Here is a 27,012-nt window from a genome sequence, read left to right on the forward strand (position 1 = left end):
GCTCGAGCTGAAGTCCTCGCAGAGCCAGAGGCTTTTAAAATGGAGGTGGCAGGTGGTTGTCATGTGCCGTCGGGGCTAAAAATTTCCAAGTTAAAACTTCGCCCCAGGCCCTGGAGCTCCCCTGGGTGTGATTGCTTGTGTCCAGTGGCCTAGTGTTTTGGGATGCCTGTTCAGATTCCAACCTGCATAGGTGAGGGGAGAGATAAGAGCAGTTATTTAAGAGACTCGTCAGCCAGGGCTGTTATGTAGTTATTTTCTGAGTCATTGCCACACATGGTGTTAAGGAAGGGCAGTTTGCTTCTGCTTTGGGGGAAGTAAGAGTATGGTTACTAACAAGGCTATTCAAGAATCCTGTATATTCCATCAATGTATACTCTAATATGGACACTATAAATAAGGTACAGCTTTACCTCGATGCTTTTAACTCATTATGGTAGTTATTTAAACTTCCTCTGAACTTTGGTCCAAGGTTATTTTAAAGACAGGAGGAAGGCAGTGATGTTGAATGAAACCAAAATACAGACTTCCTGTGAATTAGCTGTGTAAGCTTGGGCGAGTTGCTTAAGCTCCTTAAGCCTCAGGTGCCTCCTTGCAAAAGGGGGTGTAATAGTGCTCACCTCTCAGGATTGTGGTGAGGATAAAAGGCTGGTTCAACACGTGTTTCTAGTGTTGTGCTTAGTACGCAGTGTATGTCAGGTACAGTGTTGGTTTTGTTTTGTTTTGTTTTTACCGTGGCAGATCCTGAGATGAGAGTCACAGCCTCAGTTGTTGCATTTCTCCATCCTCAGTGCAGCTGATGGTAACATTCCAATGCCTTGTGGTTCAAAACTCATGGGTGATTTGGGGGCATTTTTATAAGGACTCTCCCTCAGATTTCAGGCCCATACCACAATCAGGCACTGATTGCAGGCGTGGGGTGAATGGCAGAGGATTTTATTCTTCAGGGAAAACAGCTCTTGAGAGGCATTGCATGATGCTTGTATCTTGTTAGTTTAGTGTGTGTGTGTGTGTGTGTGTGTGTGTGTGTGTAAATGCAGATAGAAACTAGCTGGAGGTGGAAACGCTCTTTGCAAAAGTTGTATTATGGTATTATCTTTGGAACAGAACAAAACACATGTCCAACACTTCTTTAAAAAAAAAAACAACCACAAGGTGCCAATATTAGAATTAATTCAGAAGCTCAGCATGAGCCAAGTCGCTGCCTTGGGGGGCTTGCTATGCAGTGGGCTCAGAGACTCCCGAGGGAAGGCGCCAGGCCGTGGCACCGTGGCTCAGAGGGCCAGCCGCTGCTGTGGGGGTCTGGGGGCGCAGAGGTGCTGGTGTGGGTTGGTGTGTGACTCACGAAGTCAGGCCGGACTAGGTCACACAAGGACGCAAGACCGTCCTCTCTGGCCTGCCATCACTTGGTGCAGAATGACAGGACTGTGAGTGAATGAGATTGATGCAACGTGGTGACAAACTCTCCCAGTCCTCCTAAAAGCATTTTCTGCCGAACACTGTCAGACACTGCTGACCAAGGGGTCCCTTGGCCTGAGAAAACTGAGAAAAGGACATCTTGGATACTCTCGGGGATTCATCACACATGTCTCCGTCATTTAGGTCTCGGGGCAGTCCCGGGAACACTCGTCTGACTTGCACCCAGTTAAATCCCAGGTAGGAACCCCTCCCTCCGGCAGCAATGCCTGTTCCATTCACCACTTTGCTAAGGGCACTTTAGGAACAGTAGACCACACACACTTTCAAACAAGGAGTTTTAAAACCTCCATTCATATTCAACACCCAAATCCAATGAACAGCCACAATTTGTTATCTGAATAAATTCCTACCTATTTTCTGAAGAAGAACAATTCTATCTCATGGTCTCTGCTGCCAGAAGAAGAGAAGAAGTAGCTCCCATGCAACATGGTCTCAGAGAGAGAGACACGGAGAGAGAAAAGAAAGGGAGGCTGGTGGTGGCCGAGGAGCGAGAGAAAGTCACAGACAAGTTTGGAGGAGTTGTGGTGTTTATGAAAAAGGCGAGATTTGACCAAATGAGGATCAAAGCTCCTAAAGGAACATCACTTTTATGAGAAACATTGTAATTGTAAAATAAAAAGGATGCTATGTCAATTTTTGCCTTGACCTTTTTTCCTAGGCACACTTTAAAGTGATATACAGGGTGGGACACAAATAACGCCCCCTTTTTATTACAGAACCAGAAGCATGCGATTCCGTAGCATAACAACATCACACTGGAGCGCACCCTGTGATGTTTCAGGGGAAATGTTCCCACTGCTGCCACCTCGTGCGAGACACTCACGTGCCCTTCCAGCCGCACTCAGGCAGGCCTCACTCCTGCTGGACCCTGTAGACTATGACTTGGCCAAGTGCGGGTTCTATGGCAGCCACGTGACTTTGCCAAATCTTCATGAGCTAAGTAGATCCTTTTCTCCAAGTAGATTGCTCTGAGAGATGAGAGCAGACTTTGCGAAGGTGTCCCCCTGAGAAAATGGTCTGACTGCTGAAGACAAAGCCTATGGTGGGGAGGGGTTCTGTTCCCAGTTTGGTTTTCCTTGGAGGGGAAGACGGAAGGTGGGGGATGGGATTGTAACGGTGCTGCTCAGGTTCCGCTGTGGGAAGTGCCCAGTCATTGAAGTGGAAGGGTCAGACCCCTCCCAGGAATACCTCTGGAATTGAGGAGTCCTCAAGAACCCACACCAGCACCCCCAAAAGAGAAGTCCCCATTAAACTCAAAATGGCACCCTGATTTCCGGCTCTGCTCTTTTGCCCTGTGATCAAATCGCAGTCCCTGCAGAGGAGAGGCAATCGATGCACACAAAACAGCCCTCTTTGAATTTCCCTTTCCCCTCACGTGTTGAGGGAGGGCAAAGGCAGGATATAAGCATTTCCATGGTGTCAGTGGGCGCTGCTGTCTCTCAGCAGGTTCAACTCTATTTGCCGTGACTCGGGTGGCAAGGAGAGTTTTTGTTCTGACAGTCAGAATCCTGGCAAATGGTAAATGTTTCTCCATGCTGAGAAGTGGGAAATTCAATAATACTTTGGCTGGGTTCACACTGGGTAGCAAAAATAGAATGAATGCCGGGAGAGACTGTGACTGAGCAATAAATCAGCTGCCCCAGACGTCGGCAACCATCAGCCTTGACTCTGAAGCTGTCTTCTGTCTCTACCCGACTCTCCAGGGTCACAGGACTGTCTTTACGTTTATTCCCAGAGTGTCTGGTGCCACAAACCCTTTTTTTACCCTCAGAAACAGATTTACGCACCCTGAGATCTCTACAATCGCTGTTCTGCTTCCGCGTTGTGATGTCACTACAGGACCAATCGCTGGAGGTCTTTACTACAAGTTATCTTCACTCAAAGGGCAAAGTCGGAGCTTGCACTAATAGTATCACAAATTATGCCTGAACACTTTTTCTTCTGTAAGCAAGTCACAAGTTTCAGAGGGGGGCCCTACAACGGAAGCCCCTCGAAAGCAGGGAATGCTGTCTATTCTGTTCATGGTTATGTCCTCGGGACACAGTGGGTGCTCGAAGAAGCCAATGAAAGAACATTATAGGCTGTGCTCAGCTATGCGCCTTCTGAGATGCCGCGTGCAAAAGCCCAGAGTAAACTCTGTTGTGTGCGATTTTGTAGAATGGCTCCGACCTGTGATTCCATAGAAGACATATTAGTGGTTCGTTTCTTTGCAAAAAGTTGTGCCACTAAAACCTGATCGCAACAGAAAAGTAGATAGTGTGAACAGCCAAAAAGAACACGGCCGTGTTTATCCCACTCAGAGATGTAATTACAGCTATGGCTTAAACGTATGTTCTTACCACATTTCCTGTGCATGTGGTTATGTGTTTTTATAGTATAAGGTTAGAGCGCTGTTATTGCTTTTTTAATTTAACAGTACTGCACACACCTCTCTCCATCAATAGACATGGATTCATTTTTCCATAGTATCACAGGAGTGTATTTTTAAGAATGACCGGAACTTAACGTATTCCCTGGGATTACACACTGAGGTTGCGCCTAGCCTTTGGCTCCATCGTGAACAGCATGCATTTCCCCTTATTGGAAGGGACCGGCACCGCTGGTTTTTCATGGGGGTGGCCTCCTGGTTAACAGTGCTGCTCCCCTAGTCCCAGCTCTGCAAGCTGCCTCTGCCTCACACTCCTCTGGGCGCTCTTCCGGGAGGCAGAGCAGCCGCGAGAGAGCTGGAGTTCCAGGCAGTGACTCAGCACCCACTCCTTTCACCTAATCACTGTATCTCACCTCTTGGCGACAGTTGAGTAACCTGGGTTCACCTTGATTCACCTTTACACTGTCTCATTGGCTACAGGCTTTCCCGCAGGAGCGAGGTTCATAAAGAATCACACGGCCTGTGGCTTCTCAGACGGCTGCTCTCACTTAGCACTGGACACATTTAAAATGTATCTTTGTCTTTATACGGCTCTTTCCTTTCAGTTGCTGAGTAACATTCCCCTGTGCGAATGTTCTGTAATTTGTTTTTCCAGTTAACTCTTGAGGGATGTCTTCATTGCTTTCAGCCTTTGGCTATTGCGAGTAAACTTCTATAAAATTCACGTGCAGGCTTCTCTGTGGACATGAGCTCTCACATCAGCTGGGTAAATGTCTAGGGTACGGTTATTAGGTCACATGGTGGGACTAGGTCTGCTTCATAAGAAACTGCCAAACCGTCTTCCAAAGTAGCTGATCCACTTTGCACTCCCACCAGCAAGAACGAGAGCCCCTCGCCGCAGTGGGTGCCATCAGCTGTTTCTGTTTTTATTTCACCCACCCGAATTGGTGTGTAGTACATAGCACTGTTGTTCTAACTTGCAAATCCGTGGTGACCAGACTTGTGGAGCATCTTTTCTATGCTTTTTCTTGTCATGTGTGTATCTTCTTTGGTGAGGAGTCCATTGGGATCTTTTATTTTGGGTATGACAACTGTATATATATATATTTTAGGGGGGGCAAACTTTTCCCCATGACATCCTCTGTTGGGAGCACTTTGGGACCGTGTGCTGCTCCACAGCCCTGAAGGCTTACCCACAATGCTCACTGCTGGGTGGGGGCAGGGCTCGGCTCACATCTGTTTGCCTTGCTCTTCCCCGGGGTGACACCCCCAACCTGTTCCCTCTCACTTCCTTTCCCCCATCCTTCCTTAGGAAAAACCTCTATGTTCTGGGGTCCTTGCTGTCTGCCTGTAGGAACTGGTCTTTATTTAAAGTGCATGGCCACAGTGGTTAACATGCTTGTTCATCTCTGTGACTCATCTGTCTCACTAAGATTCCTGTGAGTGGTTAACTCTGCGTTTCCTGGTTTCGAAGAAACTGAGCAGGTCGGGGGTGAGGGAGTTNCCCCAACCTGTTCCCTCTCACTTCCTTTCCCCCATCCTTCCTTAGGAAAAACCTCTATGTTCTGGGGTCCTTGCTGTCTGCCTGTAGGAACTGGTCTTTATTTAAAGTGCATGGCCACAGTGGTTAACATGCTTGTTCATCTCTGTGACTCATCTGTCTCACTAAGATTCCTGTGAGTGGTTAACTCTGTGTTTCCTGGTTTCGAAGAAACCGAGCAGGTCGGGGGTGAGGGAGTTCGGCTGTGTCACTCGGGGCTAATGGCTGTCTGTCTTCTTTGCATGGCCTGCAGTCATCAAGCCGCCTCTGCGTCACTTTAAACGCCCTGCTTATGCATCTAGCTCCTACGCACCTTCGGCCCCAAAGAAAGCTGAGGAGCATCCTACAAGGTACAAGATGCTGGATCAGAGGATCAGAATGAAAAAGATTCAGAACATCTCACACAACTGGAACAGGAAATAGGTCCAGCAGAAGAGAGGGGCCCAGTCTCCGGCTCTCAGCGGTCACCAGGCACAGTGAAATGCCCTTCCCGCCACTTGACCCCCCGAGGTGGGGGTCCTGGGGCTGGTGCAGCCATGGCTGAGGCCACCGGGACACATTGATGTTCCCTTTTACTGTTCTGTCATAGACTCATCGTCTCTGGACTTGGGGGTCAGGGCAGACTCCAACCTCAAACCAGTAAGATGCCTGTCTCCTGTGGCTTTTATAGCTATAAATCTTTCAAAATCTAAATTGAACTGCTATTAAAACAGTATGACCTGTTCAGAAAAAAGTGAAATCCATCCCCTTGATACTATTGTGATCCCAGACATTCACTTGCTTTCATAAGACTATCAGTTTAATAATCATTGTATGCAAGAAATACACTTCTGAAGCCATCTTTTCCCATTTTTAAATTGTGTTTGTAGACACTTCTGGACTCAGGTTTCTCAGAGCAGGGCCAAGTTCAAAGTAAAGCCCCTTTGTGTTGGTTTTTCCTGCATGCCTCCGCCTTGTAGATCCCACCAGGCTGAGAGCGTTTGCAGAAGCAGCTCTGGGCTCTGCTTTCCTCCCCAGGGTTGTCCAACCTGAGGCCCATGGGCCCCATGCAGCCCAGAGTGGCTGTGAGCATAGCCCAGCACAAAGTCGTAAGTTTACTTAAAACATGAGATTTTTGTGTGTGTGATTATGTGTCGCACTGTATTTAATATGTGGCCCATGAAAACTCTCCTTCTTCCAGTGTGGCCCAGAGACACCACAAGGTGGGACCCCGATGTAGGCTAATCCTTCCCATCATGCACAGCGGACAGTGCTGGAAATCCGCGAGACAGACGCCCGTATCTCGGAGACCAGGTTGGACGTTTACTCCAGGATATGTCCATTTGGTCTCGCGGTCCTGGGGTAGGAGGGCGTAAGATGCTGAACCGATCGGAATGCCTGAATTGCAGGTTTTTCTCCATGCGGTTGAAGATGCCTTGAAGTGACACTTCAGCCCGTTTCCTGGCAGACCACGGAGCCCTCGGGAGCGCCCTGCCCCCACGGCTGCTGGCAGAGTGAAGAGTCTGTAAAATTCGATGCTCTTCCTTGTGGCCTTTGTAGGCCCACTGGGCCTCTCCTAGAGTTTTTACTTTGGGATTAAATTCACAGACGTTGCAAGGAAAGTTTCAACGTCAGAAATAACTTTTAATCCCTTCAGAAATGGTCTGAGGCAGGGAGAAGTTCAGGTTCATTGGCAGGCAGGTCTGATCTCCAGCCCTGTGCTGTCTGTAACTAGTTGCAGGTCCAGGTTTAATGGCACAATTTTTAAGAAAGAATGAGATTTGGGACGCTCACGGTGCCTTTTGTGATAAAGATGAAGGCTAAGGTGGGTGCCGATCACTAGAGCCAAGCCTGGGCAGTTACAGAGATGTAGCAGAGGCAGTTCTGAGGACTCACCTCCAGGGCAATCTCTCCAGGATGGTCCCCGACCCCCCAGAGAAGGCGTCGTGTCCTGATGCCACAGCCTTTGGGGTCTGATGGTAAAGGGTTTCGTGTCCTCTCCTTTCACTCTCTGAAGTTCATTTCCAGGAAATTGGTTATGCAATTGAGCCAGCCCCAGAGCTCAGTGCCCATCACACTATTGAGCAATTTACTTACAGTGTGCTTTCTGAGGGTATTCCAGGGAAATAAGTAAACTCACAGGGTGATCTGATCATAACTCTGTAACTGGGCAGGTCTTGGGGGAAGGCACACCCCAGGAATGTAACTTCTTTTTTTTTCTTTTTTAAAGATTTTATTTATTTATCTTTAGAGGGTAAGGGAAGGAGAGAGGGAGAGAAATATCAATGTATGGTTGCCTCTGGTGTGTCCCCTGCTGGGAACTGGCCTGCAACCCAGGCATGTGCCCTGACTGGGAATCGAACCGGGATCCTTTTGGCTCAGGCATGAACAGGCCTATGCTCAATCCACTGAGCTACGCGAGCCAGCTAGACTTAACTTCTTTAGTAAAATGTCAGTCTCTGCCTTAAGCAAGTGCTGTCCCTTAAGCAAGCGCTGTGCCAGCGCTGTCCCAAGCGCTGGGCACCCAGGTGAACACGCCTTTGAAAGGCCTCTTTTTCAGGCTCCCCTCAGGAGGGCACACCACCTCGCTAACCGCCCTGTAACCCGTTGCCCCTGGCTTTCTCCCGCCTCCAGGCCATCTTCCCTGTGTCCCCTCCATAACCCCAAATGCATGAAAGCAGCTGCAAAGTGTCGTCTAGGAAGCATTTTTCTCTGTTGAGATCTTGCTTCCAGGCTTTCCCTCTGTTTAGCTCACATAAATGTTAGTCTGCTCTTATCAAAAATGCTTTAAAGTCAATGTTGACGGGAGAACGTCCAGCTCTACAGAGATTGGAATTTCCAGAGTCCTCTCAACGGCGGGAATCACCCACACGCGCATGCGCCCTTACAACTCTCGGTCTTCTCGGGCGCTGAGACTTCACGTGGCCGCACTTTCTCGGCTGTTTCTCGGTGTTGGAAGCCGTGGTCCTGGGGAAGAAAATTGGCCCGCTCTGTCTTCCTCGATCCAGCGGTGTTGTTTCAGCCCTTGCTAACGTTTTAACTGAACAAGCGCACAGAAATAGAGACCCTGCACTGCTTGTAAAAGGCCCACCCTGTTGTTCGCAAGATGGGCTGTATAGAAATGCCAAATTATGTATTCTTACAGCAAATAAAAAGATGCTCTTAAAGGACTTCCTTGTCTGTGAGTCATTTTTCTCTTCTCCAGAATCCTGGGATGCATCTGAACAGAGATTCCCCCTTTGGCCCTACTCAGTCCTGAATAGCTTGTCAAGATGAGTGGTATAACTTGCCCTTTTCAATCAGCTTCCTGATTGTACGGGCAGTAGCTTAAAAAAAAAAAAAAAAAAAGAAGTCCTCTACACCACAGACCAGGTACATTAATTTGTTAATATGAGTAACACACAAACGCAGCCAGTCTAAGGTAAAACACATGTGTTATCAACCCTGTAATTAAACCTTGACTCCTGCCTCAGGTTTGCTTTGTGAGCTTTAGCGGGTTTTGTAATCTCTCCGAATGGAGATAATGGCGGTACCTGACTCAGCATAACCCTAAGGGCTAAGCCTACACTGAGAACTCAACAGATATTTGCTATTATTTCTTGGAGTATATGGGAAAAATGCAATAAAGAGAAAATATAAATCAATAAAGGAGGCTTTTGCATTGGAGACCCATGCCTCTTACTAGTTCTGTGAATCAGGTAGGTTGTTAATATACTTCAACCTCAGTGAAAAGAAGCCAATACTTCAATCATCCATGACCCTCCTGGCTGTCCCCACGGGTGGTCAGCACTGTGGGGCCCAAGCTGTGATCTTCGTAGGGGTGCCCACATTCGGCTGGAAACCCCATGTCCCCACCGGCCATGCTCCCTTCTCCCAGGGAGGTCTTGGGCCCCCTCTCTTGGCAGTTATGGCCACTCTTGCTCTGGCGTCCACATCGGCCAAGTCCTGGCCGCCTCCCCGCTGCTGCCACCCTCCCTGCTGTCCTGCTTCCCCCCGTTTCATTTCCCACGTTCCATTCCAAGTCCCACCCACGCAGCATCCATGCAGCATCCTGTGCCCTCTCTAATTCTCTGCCGTCTCGGCATCTTTTCATGAGTCAAAATCTCAGTCGACTCAGAAGAAAGAATATATGGGTAAAGATTGAAGTGTCGTTATACTTGTCTTCAAAAACAAAAGACTTTGTTGTTCATAAGTGACTCTGTTTCAAATGTAGACTAAAAATTCCTAGAGAAATACAGCGCTGGCCCTGACGGATGGCTCAGCTGGTTAGGGCATTGTCTTCGCCAAGGTTGTGGGTTCGCTCCCCAATCAGGGCACATACAAGAATCAACCAATGAACGCATGAAATACAGCTCCACCCCCTGCAGCCCCGCCCTTCAAAGGGGATAGTTTCCCTAAATCACTCCGTCCCACAAACAGTTACCCGAGGAGGTTTCATATGCCCCAGAATTTGGGAAGCAAAACAAAACAAAACAAAAATACCTCGTCATTTCCTAGAATAGGCTAGAAATGCCTCGGGCGATGCTGCCTTAGACGACACTTGGAGCCTTCAGTCAACAGCCTCTCATCTGAAAAGAATTTGAATATTAATCAGCCACATGAAATGTGTATTGCTTGGCTCATTTCTGGAAATGAGGTTGAAATCAGCCTGAACTGGTGGCGCAAGGACTTGGGCAAGATACCACCTCAAAAATTATGTTGGTTTAGTTTGAGGGAGTCAAGCTGCTGAGCCCATGGGTAGAACACACTCATTTCTTAGGCTGCCCTGCCCCCTGGTGTCTGTTCGAGGTATGGACTCTGCTGAGTTCCAGGGCGTCATTAGCGCTGATTGCTTTGGGCTGGATCAGAGTTCGCTCTTCCTAGAATTCTAAAGGGGGGGCAGCTGCGGAGAACACCATTCTCGCGCTGATTATAGTGCCGCTGCGTTTCTGTATAGGTTTAGTCCGTTATCAAACATACATGTAAAGAATACTCAACCATGGGATGAGCTGGGAGACAAACTATAGAAATCCTGGAAAATATAGTAAAAAACTCTAAGTGAAAGACAATGATCAGTGACATGTTATACAGGAAAAAGATAATGATTGATTTAAGCCCCAGTTCATTATATTAATTACCATGTAACTACAGCATCATTAATTTTTACTTAGTATCTCTCGTATGCTAGCGTGCTGGCGCAGCCTCCACTTCTAACTAAGCCCTTTCCCCTTCTCCTGTTCCTTCCAGAGAGACTGGAAAAGTTAACGTTCAGTTGCCCAGTGTTCCGAGATTTAGGGGTGGACAGGGGATACAGTTTGGGCTCAGGAGACCTAAAGCCGCCCCTTCCCGTTCATCCTGCCCGGAGTGTTGGACCGTTTCGGGTCACGGATGCGCATGAAAGAGAAACCCCGCACTCTGGAAAGGGTCAGGGTATCACCAAACCGCCACACCTTCCCTTACCTGACCCTTCGGTACTTAACTACTGACGGGTCAATTCAAAGCCACAGCCAGGGAAACGACCCAGAGTGATACTTTTTTATCACAACGTCGATCGAGGCACTCCCCCCGGCTGAAATACGCAGGCTTCACGTGGCTTTCAGAACACAGCCTCAGCGCAAGAGAAGCTGAGGGCCCGAAAGCCGTGCCTGCCCGCCTCTTGCCTCCCAGCCCCGCCACCTGGGCTCCATGAGCTCCAGCTGCTGGAAATGCCAGCAGTCCCGAAGTTCAAAGCCTCCACATGCCCTGTTCGCTCTGCTCCGGCTGAGTTCGCCCCTGAGCCAGGACTGGGGGTGGGGCAGGGACCCAATGCCGAGGGGCAGCATCAGGGGTGTATGGTACCGGGCGGTTGAGCTGGTTGGTTGGGATGTCACAGCCTGGGCAGAGATTTGCAGACTCTGTCCGTCAAGGTCACCATCCCAGAGGCCCAGCCATGCTGCTGACGGAGAAGCGGGAGATGAGAAGGTCAGAGGGCTCAGCAGCCACCCTGCCCTGGGCATGTGCTCCTCGGTGGCCGCCAGGGCACTCTGCTCTCTGCCCCGGGCTTCCCAGCGTCGTCGCCATCAGCAGACCCACTTCACGGCTCCATGGTTTGCCGGCGGCATGACTCTGGACACGCGATAGAATCCTTCGAGCAACTACTTCCTTATCGATGAGGTGCACACAATGGTAGCTGGAATGCTACATGATAAAATGCGCGTGAAGTTTGCAGTGCTGCCTAGAACACGGTTGATGCCGATTAAGTGGTTGTAATCCCACTGAGCCCACAGGGGATTAAAAAAAAATCCTTACCTGAAGATGTGTTTACTGATTTTAGAGAGAGAGAAAGGGAGAGAACAAGATAGAGAAACATCCATCGATTGCCTCTCAAATGTGCTCCCTTGTGGGGGTGGAAACTACAACTCACGCATGTGCCCTGACTGGGAATCAAACTTGAGAACCTTTTGGTGCACAGGACCATGCTCCCACCATCCGAGCCACCCAGCCAGGGCCCATGAGTGTCTCATAACGTAAGAGCAACATCTCCCCCACCCCATGGCATTGATTTTGGGGGCTCAGGGAGGCTCTTTCACCCACTGCCCTCTGAAATGTTTCCCTGAGCCCACTGATGCCTCCATGAGACTTCCACAGGTGGCAAACACAAGGCCCTAGGGCCAAACCCGGCCCTCTACCTTGTTTTATCACCTGGGCACCTTGCTTCTATCCAGCAGCAGAGCCGAGCTCTTGCTTAACTGTTAAGGGTAGTTATATTCATATAGTTCTAAAATTACATTTGGCCCTTTGAAGGCAACCTCAAGGCTGGCGTGGCCCCCAGTGAAAGTGCGTTTGACACCCGTGCTTAGCCCATTCAGTTACAGGTGTGACCACTATTAAAAAGTTCTCTAGGAAAGCTGGTGAATGTGTGTGTGCATCATCAGTGATGTCAACCGATGGTGTCTTAGAGAACGGGAACTCTTCAAGCATCCTGAGTTACCTCAGCAGGCATTTGCACAGCCTGAGTAGAAATTTGCCACTGAGGTTGCAGCACGGGGCCAGCAGGCAGGGGCATCTACAGGGGTGTGGGACGAGGTGCACTTATACCGCTGGGGGTGGGACAGTGAAGGCAGCAGGGGGCCTCTGTCCCAAGGGAGCCGGCACCCGTGGAGCACTCTCTGTGAGGATGTCTCGGGGGGACAGGCTTTCACACACTCCTTCACCACAGCTCCCCCACCCTGCGAGTAGGAGTGGTCACTTCATCCCACACGTGAGAAAACAGAGGTTCAGCGCCCTGCGGGAAGCCTCTGTTTGAGGCTGAAGCTGGTGCTTGAACCCACGTCAGCCTGACTCTGGCTTCTGCGCCAGGTCCCCACCATCAGAGGAGCCTGTGGGTTTGCTGCCCATCCAGCCCCCTGAAGGCCTTTCTCCCAGTTGCCCCCTAAGGCTGGTCTCTCAGAAACGCCTGCTGTCCCATTTGTTTCTTTTCAGACCACACTTGTTTCAAATATTTCAAATGAAACTGCATTCATTCTTGCTTTTCCTTCTCAAGGCATGCAGGTCCTCTTCTTGGCCGGCTTGGCTTAGCTAGAAGGAAATGTGAAGTGATAACCTACTGGGGCCCTAGGGCACCTGGTAGGGTGTTGGGGGTGGGGTAGGGAGGCGGTGAGGCACAGAGGGGAGCAGGGAAGGAAACTCCAGCCCAAAGGGAAAGCCAACAAATTTTTATTGAGCACCTACTATGCTTTTCAGGCATTCCATTCTCTTATTTAAACTATATTAACAGCCCTCTGAGGCAAGCAAGGCTGAAATTTGTTCATTCCTCTCCTTATTAATAACGACCCAGATCAGAGTATTTCAGAATGGTTATTGCAGAAAAAAATAGATGAGGGTTTAGGTTTTAGAGTTATTGTACTATGTCATGGTGTATCTGGAGTGGGAACGGGAGTTCCTATGTGACAGACTGAATTCAGACTCCTGTTTCAGGGAGGTCAGTTTGAACTACTGAGGAGCCACATTTGTAATTCCAGCCTTCCAAAGGAGCAGTTTTATTGTCTACAAAGACAAAAGGACCAAACTAGGTAAGTAGGGTATAGTGTTCATTGATTTTTTTTTCTTTTGGCCCCTGAAGCTATGGCTAGAGTGAGAGGAGTAGTTTGTAATTACAACCTACACTGCGTTCAGCAGCCTCTTCCAAACGCCCCGCGCCTCGCCAGGCCGGCGTGGTCTGGCCTTGGCCTGGGCCTGGACTGGCAGCCTTTCACACCATTGCCCTATGCTGCAGCCTCCCTTTTCTGCGAAAAGCCCCTTCCCCATAAACTATTATCATAATTTGGAACGTCGCCCTGGTTCTCTCTTACACACACGCAGAATTTTTGTGAACCCATCATCTTGACACTATTCCACTTTTATGTTTGAGAAAAAACTTCACTAAACAGAAATAAACCTCAAGGTTAAAAGGCAAGACATTAGTCTGGCAACTACAATGTACCCATATCTCCAGCAGGTGGCGGTGGTGTGTAGGAAGAAAAGCTAAGCTCTGGGATAGTGGTCCTCAGGGTGGAAAAGAATGGAGGCTTGCTGGGGACCTTCCATTTAAATCAACAAATGTGTCTTGAGTCCTTTTGTCTCCAGGCACCGCCCTAGGTGTGCAGTGGGTCTAATAGGAGCAAGGCCGGGTTTCCCAGCCAGAGGACCTCACAGTCTTCTGGGTGGGGGTTGCCGGCCGGGCTGGGGGGCGGGGGTGGAGAACTGTGTTTTTCAATCTATCAGGCAGGGTCATTCGTTCAAGCTGCTCTTGTAAAATAATCCCCACACCTTGTGCAGCGCGGTGGGAATGTAAAATGGTGCAGCTGCTGTGGGAAACAGTATGATGGTTCCTCAAAAAATTAAAAAGAGAATTATGATACGATCCCACAATTCCAATTCTGGGCACAGATCTAAAAGAACTGAAAGCAAAGTCTGGAAGAGGTATTTGTGCACCATGCTCAGAACAGCACTGAGGCACCCTAACTAAAACGTGGAAGGAATCCAGGTGTCCATAACAGACAGACAGATAAGCACATTGTGGTGTATGCATGCATCAAGCTATTTATACAGCTTCAAAAGAAAATAAATCCTGACAAATGCTATAACGTGGATGAACCTTGAGGACATTATGCAAGTAAAATAAGCAAGGCACAAAGGGACAAGTGTAGTTTGATTCCACTTACGTGAAGTACTTAGAGAAGTTAAACTCATAGAAAGTAGAACTGCAGTGGCCAGGGGCTGGGGAGAGGGGAGTTACTGTTTACGGGGGTGCAGAGTTTCAGTTTCACAAGGTTAAACAGAGTTACGGGAGGCAGATGGCGGTGACAGCCGCACACCACCGTGGATGTGTCAACACCACCGCACAGGGCACTGATCAGTGGTTAAGACGGTAAATGCAATGTCACCTCTGTTTCACACACACAAACCCCGTATCAAGTCCTTGCCTGCTCTCAGGCCTGTCTGCAAGACCTGGAGAGTGTGAGTTTGCATTTACTTGGCTACTGCAACAGACGAAGTCATCAGTCCATTGATGGTCCACGAAATTGGATTTCTCCTACAATGTGACTTTTTCAAGGTGCAGAAAAAGAAACAAATTACCTGCCCTCGAGCCACAGGAAGCAAAAACAAACAATTGTTAGTCCACCGACTGCTCTGGAACAGGCATTCTGTTTCCTAAGCATTATCTCTTTACCTTTTATGACCCCAGCAAAGAGATGCTATCATCCACTCATCTCAGTTGACAGGTAAGGAAACTGAGGGTCTGTGGTGACAACATTCCCCAAGTTCCGCAGCCAGAAAGTGGCAGGGGCAGGGTCTGATTTTGGACTCTGCGAATACTCTCTGTGTGGTCTGGTGAGCCCCTGGGGTTTGCTTCTACTGCCCTACGACATGTAAATACAACGCTTTTCAGATGTCAGTCAAGTGTACAAGGATCACCTGGGGCCCTGGCAGAAAGGGACATTCTGATTTGGCTTTAGCAGGAGATTCTGCATGTCTAATGAACTCCCAGGTGGCACTGAAGGTGCTGGTTGGGGGAGGGCACACTTCGAGCTGCAAGGCTTTTAATCTGCAGATGTTCTCAGACCTTCTCATCGTCTCAGTCGCTCTTCCTCAGGACAGTAGGGTGAAAGGAACCCCAATTCCATTTCTCATGTTGTTCGGTTGCAACAAGCAGAAGCTTCTGGTGGAGCTGACAGGTGAACCGGGCTATGAGGGTGGGCAAAAAAGGAAGTGACACTGTGGAGGGAGAAAGCGACAAAGCAGGGAGACCTCAGATAACCTGCTCCGTCAGAAGACCAAAGGACCAGACAGGAGATGAGTGGGAAAGAAACTGGAACATTGCAGGTGAGCAGGTCACAGGTGGGCGGGCCACGGACAGGACACAGACTGTTCCCGAGCCATCGATGGGATGGCTTGGGGCGGAGTCACGGAAAGGCATTGAGACTGGGTACAGCAGCTGAAAATGGCTTCAGAACTGTCAGGAAGAAAGTAAGAGCCCTCCCCCACCAGATTTATGGCTTAAAAGTGGCAAAGACAAGCTCAGTCCAACACGGTGACTGATTTCACTCAACGGTAACTCCTAGCCTCATGATATGGTGGTGGTAATACATCAGCCTGCTAAGCAACACACCTCGAGCCGCCACGAAGGGAAACAAAAGCCCACAGAAGGACACAGAGTAGCTGACAGAGCCCCTCCGAGTGTTCTCCATTCCTTTCCAGGGACGATTCTGAATATTCCTCCCTGTTGTCGAATGCCTGGGTTAAGTAAACCTCAATACAGGAAGCAAAGCTTACTACGGGGGAGGGGGAGGGCAGCGCTCAGTCTGTGGAGTAGTCCCCTCTCTGTCTCGAGGCTTCACTAACAAATTCGCTTTCACTTTAAACTCTGCTGGCTTGCATTTGAATTCTTTCCTGCATAAGGCCAAGAACCTGCAGTGGGTCTCGAATCCTCGGGCCCCACGACGCCCCCAGCACATCTGTAGCAGAATGACTCTGTGTGGCCTGTGTTTCCCGGCAGGTGGGGAGTCCGTCTCTGAGGGAGGCAGGCAGGGGAAGCCCACGGGAGCCCACAGGACCCCTAAGGAGGGGGAGAAGCCGGAGCATCCACCGCAGGCTAGATTAGGTCTTCTTGAGAGCACTCACCAATCACCAGCTGGAAATCACCTCCTAGTACAACTAAGCACAATGCTTGTGAATGTGTGTGTGTGTGTGTGTGTGTGTGTGTGTGGCAGGGGTGGCATTTTTCAATAAACAGGCAAAATATCCTCAGGAATACCTTTCTCACAACGCTCCGGACATGGTGCCAGCCTTCCGCCAAGTTAACTTCTTGCCATCGGGCTGATGTGGTCCATATTCTTTCTTGCCCAGGGAGACAGGGAGAGGTGAGGAGGGAGGACATTCCCTTCCCTGGGAGACTCCTGGCGTCATGCATTTCCCTGGAGCTCTGCACCTCCCACAGTCCTGAATCTGAGAAGGCGGGCACTGCTCAGAAGGGGCTGGCCCCGGTGGAGGAGCGAATGTCGACGAAAAGGGTATGTCGTCCCAAAGATGGATTGCCTCGCTGTGAGCACACGCACTCACGCAGCTGTTCCCACACCCACACACGCAGATGTTCCCACACCCACTCAGGTGTTCCCACTGTGGGGCGGGGGCTGGGTGCCCAGACATGGGTGTTGGAGGAGGATCATTAGTATTTCATCTTCCTAAGACATTTACCGGGGCAAGTCCCCCCACCCCGAATCTTTGCTCTCACTTGGCAATACCCATTGAATGGTGATAAATAGCTGATTGTGGTGGGTTTTGAGGGCCTCAGTCACTTATGGAAACCAGTCAGAGGGACTTAGAGCCATAGTTCCCAAACTGCACAGCGAGGAGCCCCAGGCACCTCGGGGTATTTGGAATCTCCGAGGGAAACACAGCAATACTTGGTACCTGTCAGACTCCGGGTGGACCAGTGGGTCCAGGCAGAGTGCATGTGTCTGTGTCCACATGTGCCAATGCCCTTGGATGGCGTCGTGTGCCTTCGCTCAGGTGTCCTTAGGTCTGAACGCCCTCTCTCCCTTCCAGTCTCTGTGTGTATGTGTGTTCTTTTCTCTCCTCACCTTGAGATATATTTATTGATTTGAAAGAGAGGGTGGGAGTGAGGGGGGAGAGAGAGAAATATCTACGTGAGACAGCAACATCCATCAGCTACTTCCTGCCTGTGCCCCGGCAGGGGATGGAACCTTGGGACTTGCAGCCCAGGTACGTGCCCTGACCAGGGATCAAACCTGCAATCTTTTGGTGCACGGGGCCAAATTCCAACCAACCAAGCCACCCAGCCAGGGCTCCATTCTCTCCTTTTCAAAGCAAGCTCAAATTTCTCCTCCTCTGCGAATTCTTCTAAGATGTCCCCTCATTCTGCCCTATGCCCCGCCCCCCATTTGTCTGGGTCCCAAACTGACACTCTTTATGCACTGAACATAGTAGGTCATCGATATTTGCTGGCTGCTTCCTCGGCATAGTGTGAGCTCAGGGAAGACTGGGACACTGTCTTATTTCATCTCTGAATTCCAAGAGCTCAGAAACAGTGGCTGATCTATAAAAACCCCAGGGAATAGATACAGGAAAGAATTTATATAAATCCCAGAACTTCAGGACAGAAAATTGACTTCAAAGACCATGAAATAACTTCCAAAATTACGCAGTCAAAAGTAGAGTCCGGTAAGACAAATGCTGGCTTTCTCGTGCTTTGGGGATTTGGTCGGCAGAGAATGACCCCTATTAGCCAGTGGGGGAAACAGGCTCGTGGCCTCTGGGCATCCCCCCATCCCCCGCCTTAGGAGGCCTCCTTGTCTCTACTTCCCCCAAGAGAAAAGCGCTGCTTCTCTGCTTTCCCAGAGGGCAGATGGCAGAGCCAGACTCCCCTGGGCCCACTGGCTACAGGACTGGGCCTGTAGGGCCGATGCAACTCCATCACTTAGAAAACATCCCTACCAACCATGTCCCAAGAGCCAGGAGCACAAGCCCATCCAGAGAACCTCAGCATGACTGAGGACTGCCTGTGGACTTGGTCTCTGGGCTGGGTTCCTACCACATCGGCGATTGTGAATCAAGCCAAATGGACACAATGTGGTCTTTTTCCTTGACTGACTGATGTACATGTGTCTCTAATGGCATGCATCTCTCAAAATGCTTTTTAAAGCCTGCACTTGAATCTGTTAGTAGATGCTTACTGATTTTAAGCAAGCCACTTCCATCTCTGTGCCTCAGTTTCCCGTCCCGGGGAATGACGAGATGGACAGAGTGCATCAAGGCCTTTGAAACTAGCCACAGCTTTGTTCCAGGCGTCTTGCCCCAGGAAATAAGCAGAAACATACAGGTAACTAACTGCCTATCATGGTGTTATTTACAATATGGAGAACCTGGGGAAAAAAAACGAGGATCCATCATTAGGGCTAATAAACTAGATGCAGGTATTAAAAAGAACTAAAAACTTGATAGCACAGTCACTGCTTACAACACAATGTATCCACGCCCTGGAGGAGCAGGCCCCAGAACCGCACCTGGGGCTGAACTCGTCTGGTGGAGCTGAATGGGCTGCAGGGAACAGTTCTGCACCGGGTGTCTCCAGGAGGGGGCGTAGGAAGGACGCACAGGCCCTGGGCTTGTGGTAGGTGCTGTGGGGAGATTTCTAGTAGAGCTTTGCTCTACACTGGATGCTGTCGGGAAGTAGAGAGAACTCTATCCTCGGGTGTCTGAATAAAACCAGACCCAGACAGGGAGGAGACTGGGTCCAATCTAAAGCTGTGATTGGTAGGGAAGCGACAGCCACGCCCACTACTCCGGATCATGGCTTGGCATGTGATGAAATACCGGGAGGCCAGAGTGTACTGCCTTTGGCCAAGCATCGTGTCCTCGACGTTGGGGGGAATGATCCTTTTAAAAAAATTTTTATTTATTTTTAGACAGAGAAAGGGAGGGAGAGAGTTGGAGAAACATCAATGTGTGGTTGCTTCCTACATGGCCCCCACTGGGGACCTGGCCTGCAACCCAGGCATGTGCCCTGACTGGGAATCGAACTGTCGACCCTTTGGTTTGCAGCCTGCGTTCAATCCACTGAGCTACACCAGCCAGGGTGCGAATGATCCTTTTGGGGAGATTTATGTGCACATAGTCGTGGACACGTATATGCGGGCAACTGAGGATACAGTGATGGAGTCTATGTGTTGAAACCTCTTGTGACAATTTAAAACACTTTTTTCCCCCCTGTAAAATGAGTGTCTGTGGCTGGTAGGAATTTTACTGCAGAGGCAGGTTCAGTAAGAGCAGGCGTCGATTCTCTGTAACTTCACTACCTCTGAAGTAACACTTTCATGTACGAAAAAGCAGAAATACTTGTGCCGTTGGCAAATGGGCACAGCTCCTTCACCAAATACCCAAAAGGAGAAAAAAATAAAACAAAAGCTTCCTCTCTGTTCTGGGTCGTTAGAGCGAAGCTCTAGGAGGGGATTTATAACCACACAGTTACACGTTGTGGATGTGCCTTTGCTCAAGAACTGCACCCTGTTGACTTGCTATTTCGTTTTTGTATTGCCGGCTTTTGCTTTGCTCTCTAGGAGGGCAACTGCGGATTTGGCTGCTTCTCAGACTGGGAATCACCAGAGACCCTGGTTCTGTTCAGAAATGCACAGGGTGTGTGAGAGACAGAGCTCGCAAATGTGCATATTAAAACCCATACACTACCCACACAATGCAGACCCTCATTGCACACGCCGGGCCCAGGCGCTAAGCACACACTGAGGACTCTGACACTGGAGGCGGCTAAAGGGGTGCTCGGTGTCCCCGTGACCTAGTTGCATGCTTTCTGACCCTGGTTGGCCAAGTGCTAGGTTTTCTTCAACGACCACCAAAGGAGGGGATGGGTGAGAGGGTGGGAAAAGGGAGACCCGTGTGGTGTCCCACATACTGCTAATTAGCACCTTCGCTCTGTGTTCTGTGCGTTAGACATGCCAGTATGATTTTCTCTCAACCGAAGGACCCCCAAACAGTTGACAATGAAGGCCAGAAGCTTTTCTACGGGACTGAGCAGCATCGGAAGGAGCCAGACTGGCCATGCGGCTTGTTTGGTTTCTGAACTGAAGCCATGTGGCCATGGTATTGACCTTCATATGTGTGACGGCCCCTTTCAGCAAATGTGTGGAATTCGTTTTTGTCTGTCACACAGAGTCATCGGCCACGCAACGGTCCAGAAAGGGACTGGGGGCAGTGTGTGGCTGGGAGAGGATGGAGGGTCACGGGAAAGAAGCAGCTGAGCTCCTGGAACACACGAGAACTCAGCACCGACCCTGTCACAGTAGCCTTGACTCGGGCAGTGGAAGACAGCCTTGCCAGTCCTGCAAGAACTGGGGGAATACTTGTAAGCATTTCCCAAAATGGGGAGTCTAATGAATGAACGTTTACCTGTCATTCCATCAATCATGCTGCAAAAACATCCACGCAGGGTGAGTGTGTGGAGAACAGGAGAGGTTCGAGAACCACTGCAAGAAAGGGTGGGAGAAACGGGGCCCGGCCCGGCTCACAGCAGCCCCTCTCCCCGGGAAGTACAGCAAAGAGCTGCCTCTTGCACCCGAGGGACAGACTTACCAGGGAATTCATGAAGCTGAACACTTAGGGCCCCTTACCGGCACGGGGCCTCTTGGGAGCTGGGGCTGGTGGGAGCCATAGAGTGTTCAGGATGGAGGAAAAGCCAGGCTGGCCTCAGGGTGCATTTCTGGTAAGCTGCTGAAGAAATCACAGAAGAAAAGCACCCAGGTAGTCAAGATTCCAGAACGTGGATCTACCCCTGGGGTCAATCTCCCCCCTGCCCCCCATCCTCCCCACCCCTGCACATCCTCCCCCAGCCCCACACACACCCCTGCCCATCTCCAGATTTTACACACGTCTTTCAAAAGGCCTGTCTCTTACCTACCTTTGCCAGCATTGCCGCACCATTTGGTGGTCCTGTGCTGGTAATGGGGGGAGCCACACCAAGGCTGTGGCTCCAGAACCCCAACAGGGGCCGAAGCCTTGACTCTACTTACCCTAGAGGGCGTTTTAGACACTTTTCCACTCAGGTGACTCCAAGACCTGTGACAAGCCCACAGGAGCTGCCCTGGGTGCCCAGCCACAGCCAGTGGCTCCGAGAAGGTATACCCAGTGGTCATTGCTCCACGCCCAGCCACCAGGACCACAGCACCAAGGTGGGCAGTTGGTCCCTAGCTGTACAAAACCATCAAAGGATGAGGGCATTTCATGACAAGAGGTGTCAACAAAACTCACAGCAAATGCGAATTCTGCAGACGCAGCTGGGCATGGCTGACTCAACATGAAGTCACCTGGGTGGACAGCAGGGGCAGCCTGGGCCTGAAGGAGCCTCAGCCAGAACATTCCTGTCCCCCTCATGATGTCTAGGTGTTCAGCACCCATAGTCTCGGGCCTGTGACACTCAGGGCTTGGAACTACAGCCAATGGGATGGACCGAAACTCTGCAGGCCCCAGGTCAAGGCCGATGAGAGGTATGTGTATCAGCTCTGGGCTTCCCCAGTTAAGCTGTAAGCATCTGTGCTATAAAGTCAATAGGCTGGAAAGGCAGCTGAAGTACAGAGCAGGCCCTTCCATGGTTAGAAAAGAGAGCTGGGCTACCCTGAACCCGATTCATGGGCACCCCAATTTCTAGCGTAGTTATAATAGCACAGAGGTGTAAGAAACGGCTTTCACATGTGCCTGTAATTGCAACTGATATTTTTACCTGGTCAAGCTGACATCTTGCGGTTTCTCTCATCATTTTGTTAGTTCTCAAAGGCCAATGGCAGTTGGCATTTTCTCCCCATATCCCATGACCATGAGGGCAGGAACGTAAGGTGATCACGCAGCCTTTAGAAAGTGGAAGCCTTCATCATATGAGCACAGCCCCCCTCCCCCATGCTGACCCTCCCCACCTCCCGCACCTGTGGGGTCCTCACCTTGGCTGAGACAACACTCACACCCCCAGGTCATTGGGCAGTGGTCCCTTCCTCTCTCTGGTCCCCACTGGTTCCTTAGGGGAGCAGGCCTTGGTGACAGGAAGCTGTTCTTCTCGGGGGGAGGGGTGGGGCAGGCTGCTCACTGAGAGAGCCCCTGGTGCTAAAGGGGAGTCTCCGGGTCCAGGAAGCAGACAGCTTGCTGTGTGTGTGGTCAGCTTGGTAGTAACTATCTGGTCTACTGGAGGAGTGAGTAACCACATGTTCTCCAAATCGGGCAGTTGGCATGGCAACCCTGCACTCTCAGGTATGGCTTCTTACAAAGTTCCCTCCCTCCTTCCCTCCCTCACTCACTCACTGGTATTTCTTGAGCACTTACATCATGCTAAACTCTATGCCAGGTACGGGGCATGCAGGGTGCAAAACCAGACACAAGCCCTGTGTCTGTGGGCCTCACACAACAGTGAGGAGACAGGTGTGAATTGGTGTCACAAATGGGCGACATGAAAAGATATGAGGATGGTGGAGAAAAGAACCTGGGATGACAGTGGGGGGTTGGGGGAGGTGAGGGGGTGGGGGGATCGAGCAAAAAGGAAAAAGGATTCATGGACACAGACAATAGTGTGGTGACTGGGCAGGGGGTGGGTATAAGGGGGATAAATGGTGATGGGAAAGATACAATAAAGATTAAACTGAAAATGAAAGAACCTGGTGGTTAGAGAATGTGCAAGTAACAGAAAAGTCCGCCTGGTCAGAGAGGTGAGCGCCCCCAGAGGAGGTGGCATTTTGCTGAGCCCCAGCGTGAGCAGAACGGGCTGGGTGTCACCAGGCAGAGGCGAGATGGGGTGGACAAGAGAGCAGCTGTGGTGGGAGGGCACGCTGCACACCCTGGGGACTGTCAGGAGGCCAGCATTCTGGAAGACGGAGCACTGGGGAGATAGACATCAAGAAAGGGTTCGACATGGTCAGAGTTGTGCCTTGAAAAAGGCTAGTGAAGCTGCTAAGCAGAGACAGAATGGAGCAGGGTGGGAGCCTGGAGCCCAGAGCCCACCCGACTGCCTTCCTGGAGCCCAGGGTCGGCCACCAATGACCAAATTCTGGGCATGGGGACATGGAACACGTTTCCGTCCTTATTGGAAAGTTAATTTCCACCAAGAGGGCAGAGACCATCCCTAAAAGGAACCGCTTACAGGATTCACTCCTCTCTGGATGGCAGGGCAATCTCCTTCGTTAGTCAACCTTTTCTGTCCCTCAACCCTGCTTTAAAGGGGATTCCTGCCCTGCACCCCCGAACAGTCCTGCACTATAGAAACAGCACTGGGCTAGGAACCAGAGATGCANAGGGTGGGAGCCTGGAGCCCAGAGCCCACCCGACTGCCTTCCTGGAGCCCAGGGTCGGCCACCAATGACCAAATTCTGGGCATGGGGACATGGAACACGTTTCCGTCCTTATTGGAAAGTTAATTTCCACCAAGAGGGCAGAGACCATCCCTAAAAGGAACCACTTACAGGATTCACTCCTCTCTGGATGGCAGGGCAATCTCCTTCGTTAGTCAACCTTTTCTCTCCCTCAACCCTGCTTTAAAGGGGATTCCTGCCCTGCACCCCTGAACAGTCCTGCACTATAGAAACAGCACTGGGCTAGGAACCAGAGATGCAGTTTCTGTCTTGGCTTCTCCAGGTCAGTTTCCCTGGCTCTCCAGCCCCTTTACAGTTGCTCTCGAGGGTTGAATGAGATGATGGAGGAAAAGACCAGACAAATGCCAGGACTCGGAGCACCCTGTGTCTTTCAGGAAGGGTGCTGCTTAAGTCGTGATTAAGTGGTCAGTTTGACATGTAGTTTGTATGTGACCTAATGGGCAAATAGTAAGGTGTATATTATTCCTCTGGGGTTCCAACTGTAAGAACACGAGGGCTTGCAGGTTACCGCTGTCACTCACCCTCAAAGTTAGCATCTAACTTCGGGTTTCCACTCGGTAACATTGGTCAGGATGGTCACGGTTGTTTTCCATGTTCCGTTTCTCCTTCTCAGCAAGTCCCTGAAACTTGAGGAGTCTCTCCTTGCAGGAAAGCCCCCCTGCTGAATGGAAGGAAATACCTATCCTTTTTTGGCGGGGGGGAGGTCAGCTGACAGCTTGCATTTTCCAGGGCAGACCTCGGTTCAAATAGTGTATTGTTTCCCTGCTAAATGCACTTACCTGTGCAGAGTTTCCTGCCCTAATGTTGGGGGCCATAGATTTCGGTCAGTACATATAGCTCTGTACAGGCGATGCTTTCCAGCAGCTCAAAGGAATTCCTGTGTCCGGGAGCTGGACCGGGGTGTCCTCAGTGCAGCCACTGGGTGCATTCGAGCATGGCCTCGGGTGGGGTTTGTGAGTGACACCTTCACACTTGCAGATTACAAGTAGCCTGGTTTCCTCCAGATGACAGAGACTCTGCACCATCTACCATGTAACTAGCCTCGTATCCTCAGCTAGGCAAGATAATTACTGGGCTAATTTATTTTCATAACCGTGCACCATCTCAGTCCATGTTCCGAGGAAACAGCCTGGACAACACGGGCTGGGTGAAGAATCCACTCAACGGAATCTGAAGGGAAACACAGCCTGAGTCCTTCGGGGCCTCCTCTGATCCCTCAACACCAGCCTCTGCTTCCCCAGGCGATAACCGACCTTAGCGGTCGGCCATGTGACTCCGGGGCAGCGGCTTTTAAGGACGGGCCTGGACTTCAGTGGAAGCACCAGTCCTGTGTGGGGCTTTCAGAAGCGTCGACTGTCCACTCACGTCAGGGGGTCTGGGGTGCGGTAGATGCTTCAGATGAACAAATGGTTGGCCAGTTCCGTTGGAGCACCTTGAATTTGGGTTTTCTTTCTGAATGGGCTACCATGGGGTGCTTTTGCTTTGTTAATATGACTATTATTTGGCTGGAGAAAAGTCATTCATGATGAATTGAGCCCTATTTTCATCTGAATGTAATCCTCATGATCGAACCTCTGCTTTACCTGCCCGGAACAGGGCCACATGGGTCAAGGGAAGCGAGGGAGACTTGGCTTCCACCTGAGTAACCCCAGTGTTGACCGGGTGAGTGAGGGGTTCCGGCTGCTCAGGTCCCTCGCCACTCCATGAGCAGCCCTCTGAGGCTGGGACTGACATGAGACCATCTTCCCGGAAAGAGGAGGGCTGGTCTTTCAGGGTGGGATGTCCTCACTTGAACGACTTCCTCAGATGTTGTCATTCAAGTCCCCATGATATCTACCCATTTAATATGCAGGCAGTGGGGGCCTGGCGTCAGAAAAGGCACCGGCCACCCTCTGAAGGTGTCTTAAGATTGTTCTACGTTATAGACAGGGCTTTCCAGCTTATGAGGCTCTTTGCCATATGTTATCTCACTTCATTCTCAAACTAGGAAGAAGACCAGGCAGGGATTGGTAGCCTCATTTTCAATGCAAACAAGCAGGCTCAGAGAGTCCCAGGGACTTGCTCAGTGTGGCGCAGGTGGGGCTGGAACCCAAGGCCTTCGTCTCTGCCACAGCCAGTCTACTTCCCACCCCACCCAAGGGAGTGAGAAATGGGGTGGGTGCTGTCTGAGTGCCCTGTGTTTGTCCAGCAAGTCTGACAGGCCCTGAGGGTGTCTGTGCTTTCTCAGTGAGAACCCCTGGGTAAAAACTGCTGCAGGTGGTGATCAAACCCCATTGTCCACATGCCTGTGACTGCTTTCGGCTTCTCAAAGACGTCGTGGTGGCTTCTTTCACCACTTATACCTCAACCTGGCCACAGCCTTATTTCCTTCCTCCCGAAGCTGTAACTCGGGCCACCCACAGGGAAGTGGGGCAGACGGCCAGTGGGAGAACCCCCTTCCTCCCAAAGAGCACTCCAGGGCGGCTGTCAGCTGACGCCCCACTCACCAGGCTCCGAGTTACCAGAGCTTGAGGTGTTTTTCCAGGAGAATCTGAAAAGCTGGCATTTTATGTAAATTCTCCTTATTAGGTTGTTAAATGTTAAAGGCTTCTCCAAACACGTTAAACCTCTGTGGGTCAAAAACAAACAAAATAATTCTGCAAATCTCTTTTGCAGCCTCTTCTCTTTATAATTGTAAGTGCGGAGACCGTTTTTAGCAGGAATGCACCCGAACACGGAGATGGGGGAGCAGCATCTTTATTACCGGTAGGGTCTCACGTCTTCTCCGCATTCGAGAGAAACACAGAAGGGATTACCACACCGATGGAGCCAGGGCGTATACAGAGCTTCCAAATGATCACTCCGGAGCAGAATCTGTCCAAACACCCACCCTTCTGTCTTTGAACAGACTTGGCCTTTCCCCTGTCCTTCCCCTGGGGGGCGAGGCCTTCGTGCAAAGCTTCCCCATGGCACCCACACACTACAGGCCGTGGTGGAGGCCACGCGGCAAATANATCTTTATTACCGGTAGGGTCTCACGTCTTCTCCACATTCAAGAGAAACACAGAAGGGATTACCACACCGATGGAGCCAGGGCGTATACAGAGCTTCCAAATGATCACTCCGGAGCAGAATCTGTCCAAACACCCACCCTTCTGTCTTTGAACAGACTTGGCCTTTCCCCTGTCCTTCCCCTGGGGGGTGAGGCCTTCGTGCAAAACTTCCCCATGGCACCCACACACTACAGGCCGTGGTGGAGGCCACACGGCAAATACACCACGTTCCCCTCCCAT

General features: G+C 50.5%; 1 protein-coding gene across 8 annotated transcripts in view; it reads left to right on the forward strand.

Annotated features, from left to right (window-relative positions):
* Positions 1-7,622, forward strand: part of PDE1C (phosphodiesterase 1C) — a 424,272-nt gene extending 416,650 nt beyond the window's left edge. For 7 of the 8 annotated variants that reach the window (XM_037041188.1, XM_037041178.1, XM_037041183.1 and 4 more), the window contains one exon: positions 5,638-7,622. In XM_037041188.1, the coding sequence (XP_036897083.1) occupies positions 5,638-5,807 (170 nt within the window). In that variant the 3' untranslated portion in view covers positions 5,808-7,622. The remainder of the gene's footprint in view (positions 1-5,637) is intronic. The other variant, XM_037041181.1, reaches the window with a different exon arrangement.
* Positions 7,623-27,012: the final 19,390 nt, after the last annotated feature.

This window comes from Sturnira hondurensis, unplaced genomic scaffold (assembly GCF_014824575.4).
Source record: "Sturnira hondurensis isolate 20B ecotype Veracruz unplaced genomic scaffold, ASM1482457v3 Scaffold0002840, whole genome shotgun sequence".
NCBI classification, from domain to species: domain Eukaryota; kingdom Metazoa; phylum Chordata; class Mammalia; order Chiroptera; family Phyllostomidae; genus Sturnira; species Sturnira hondurensis.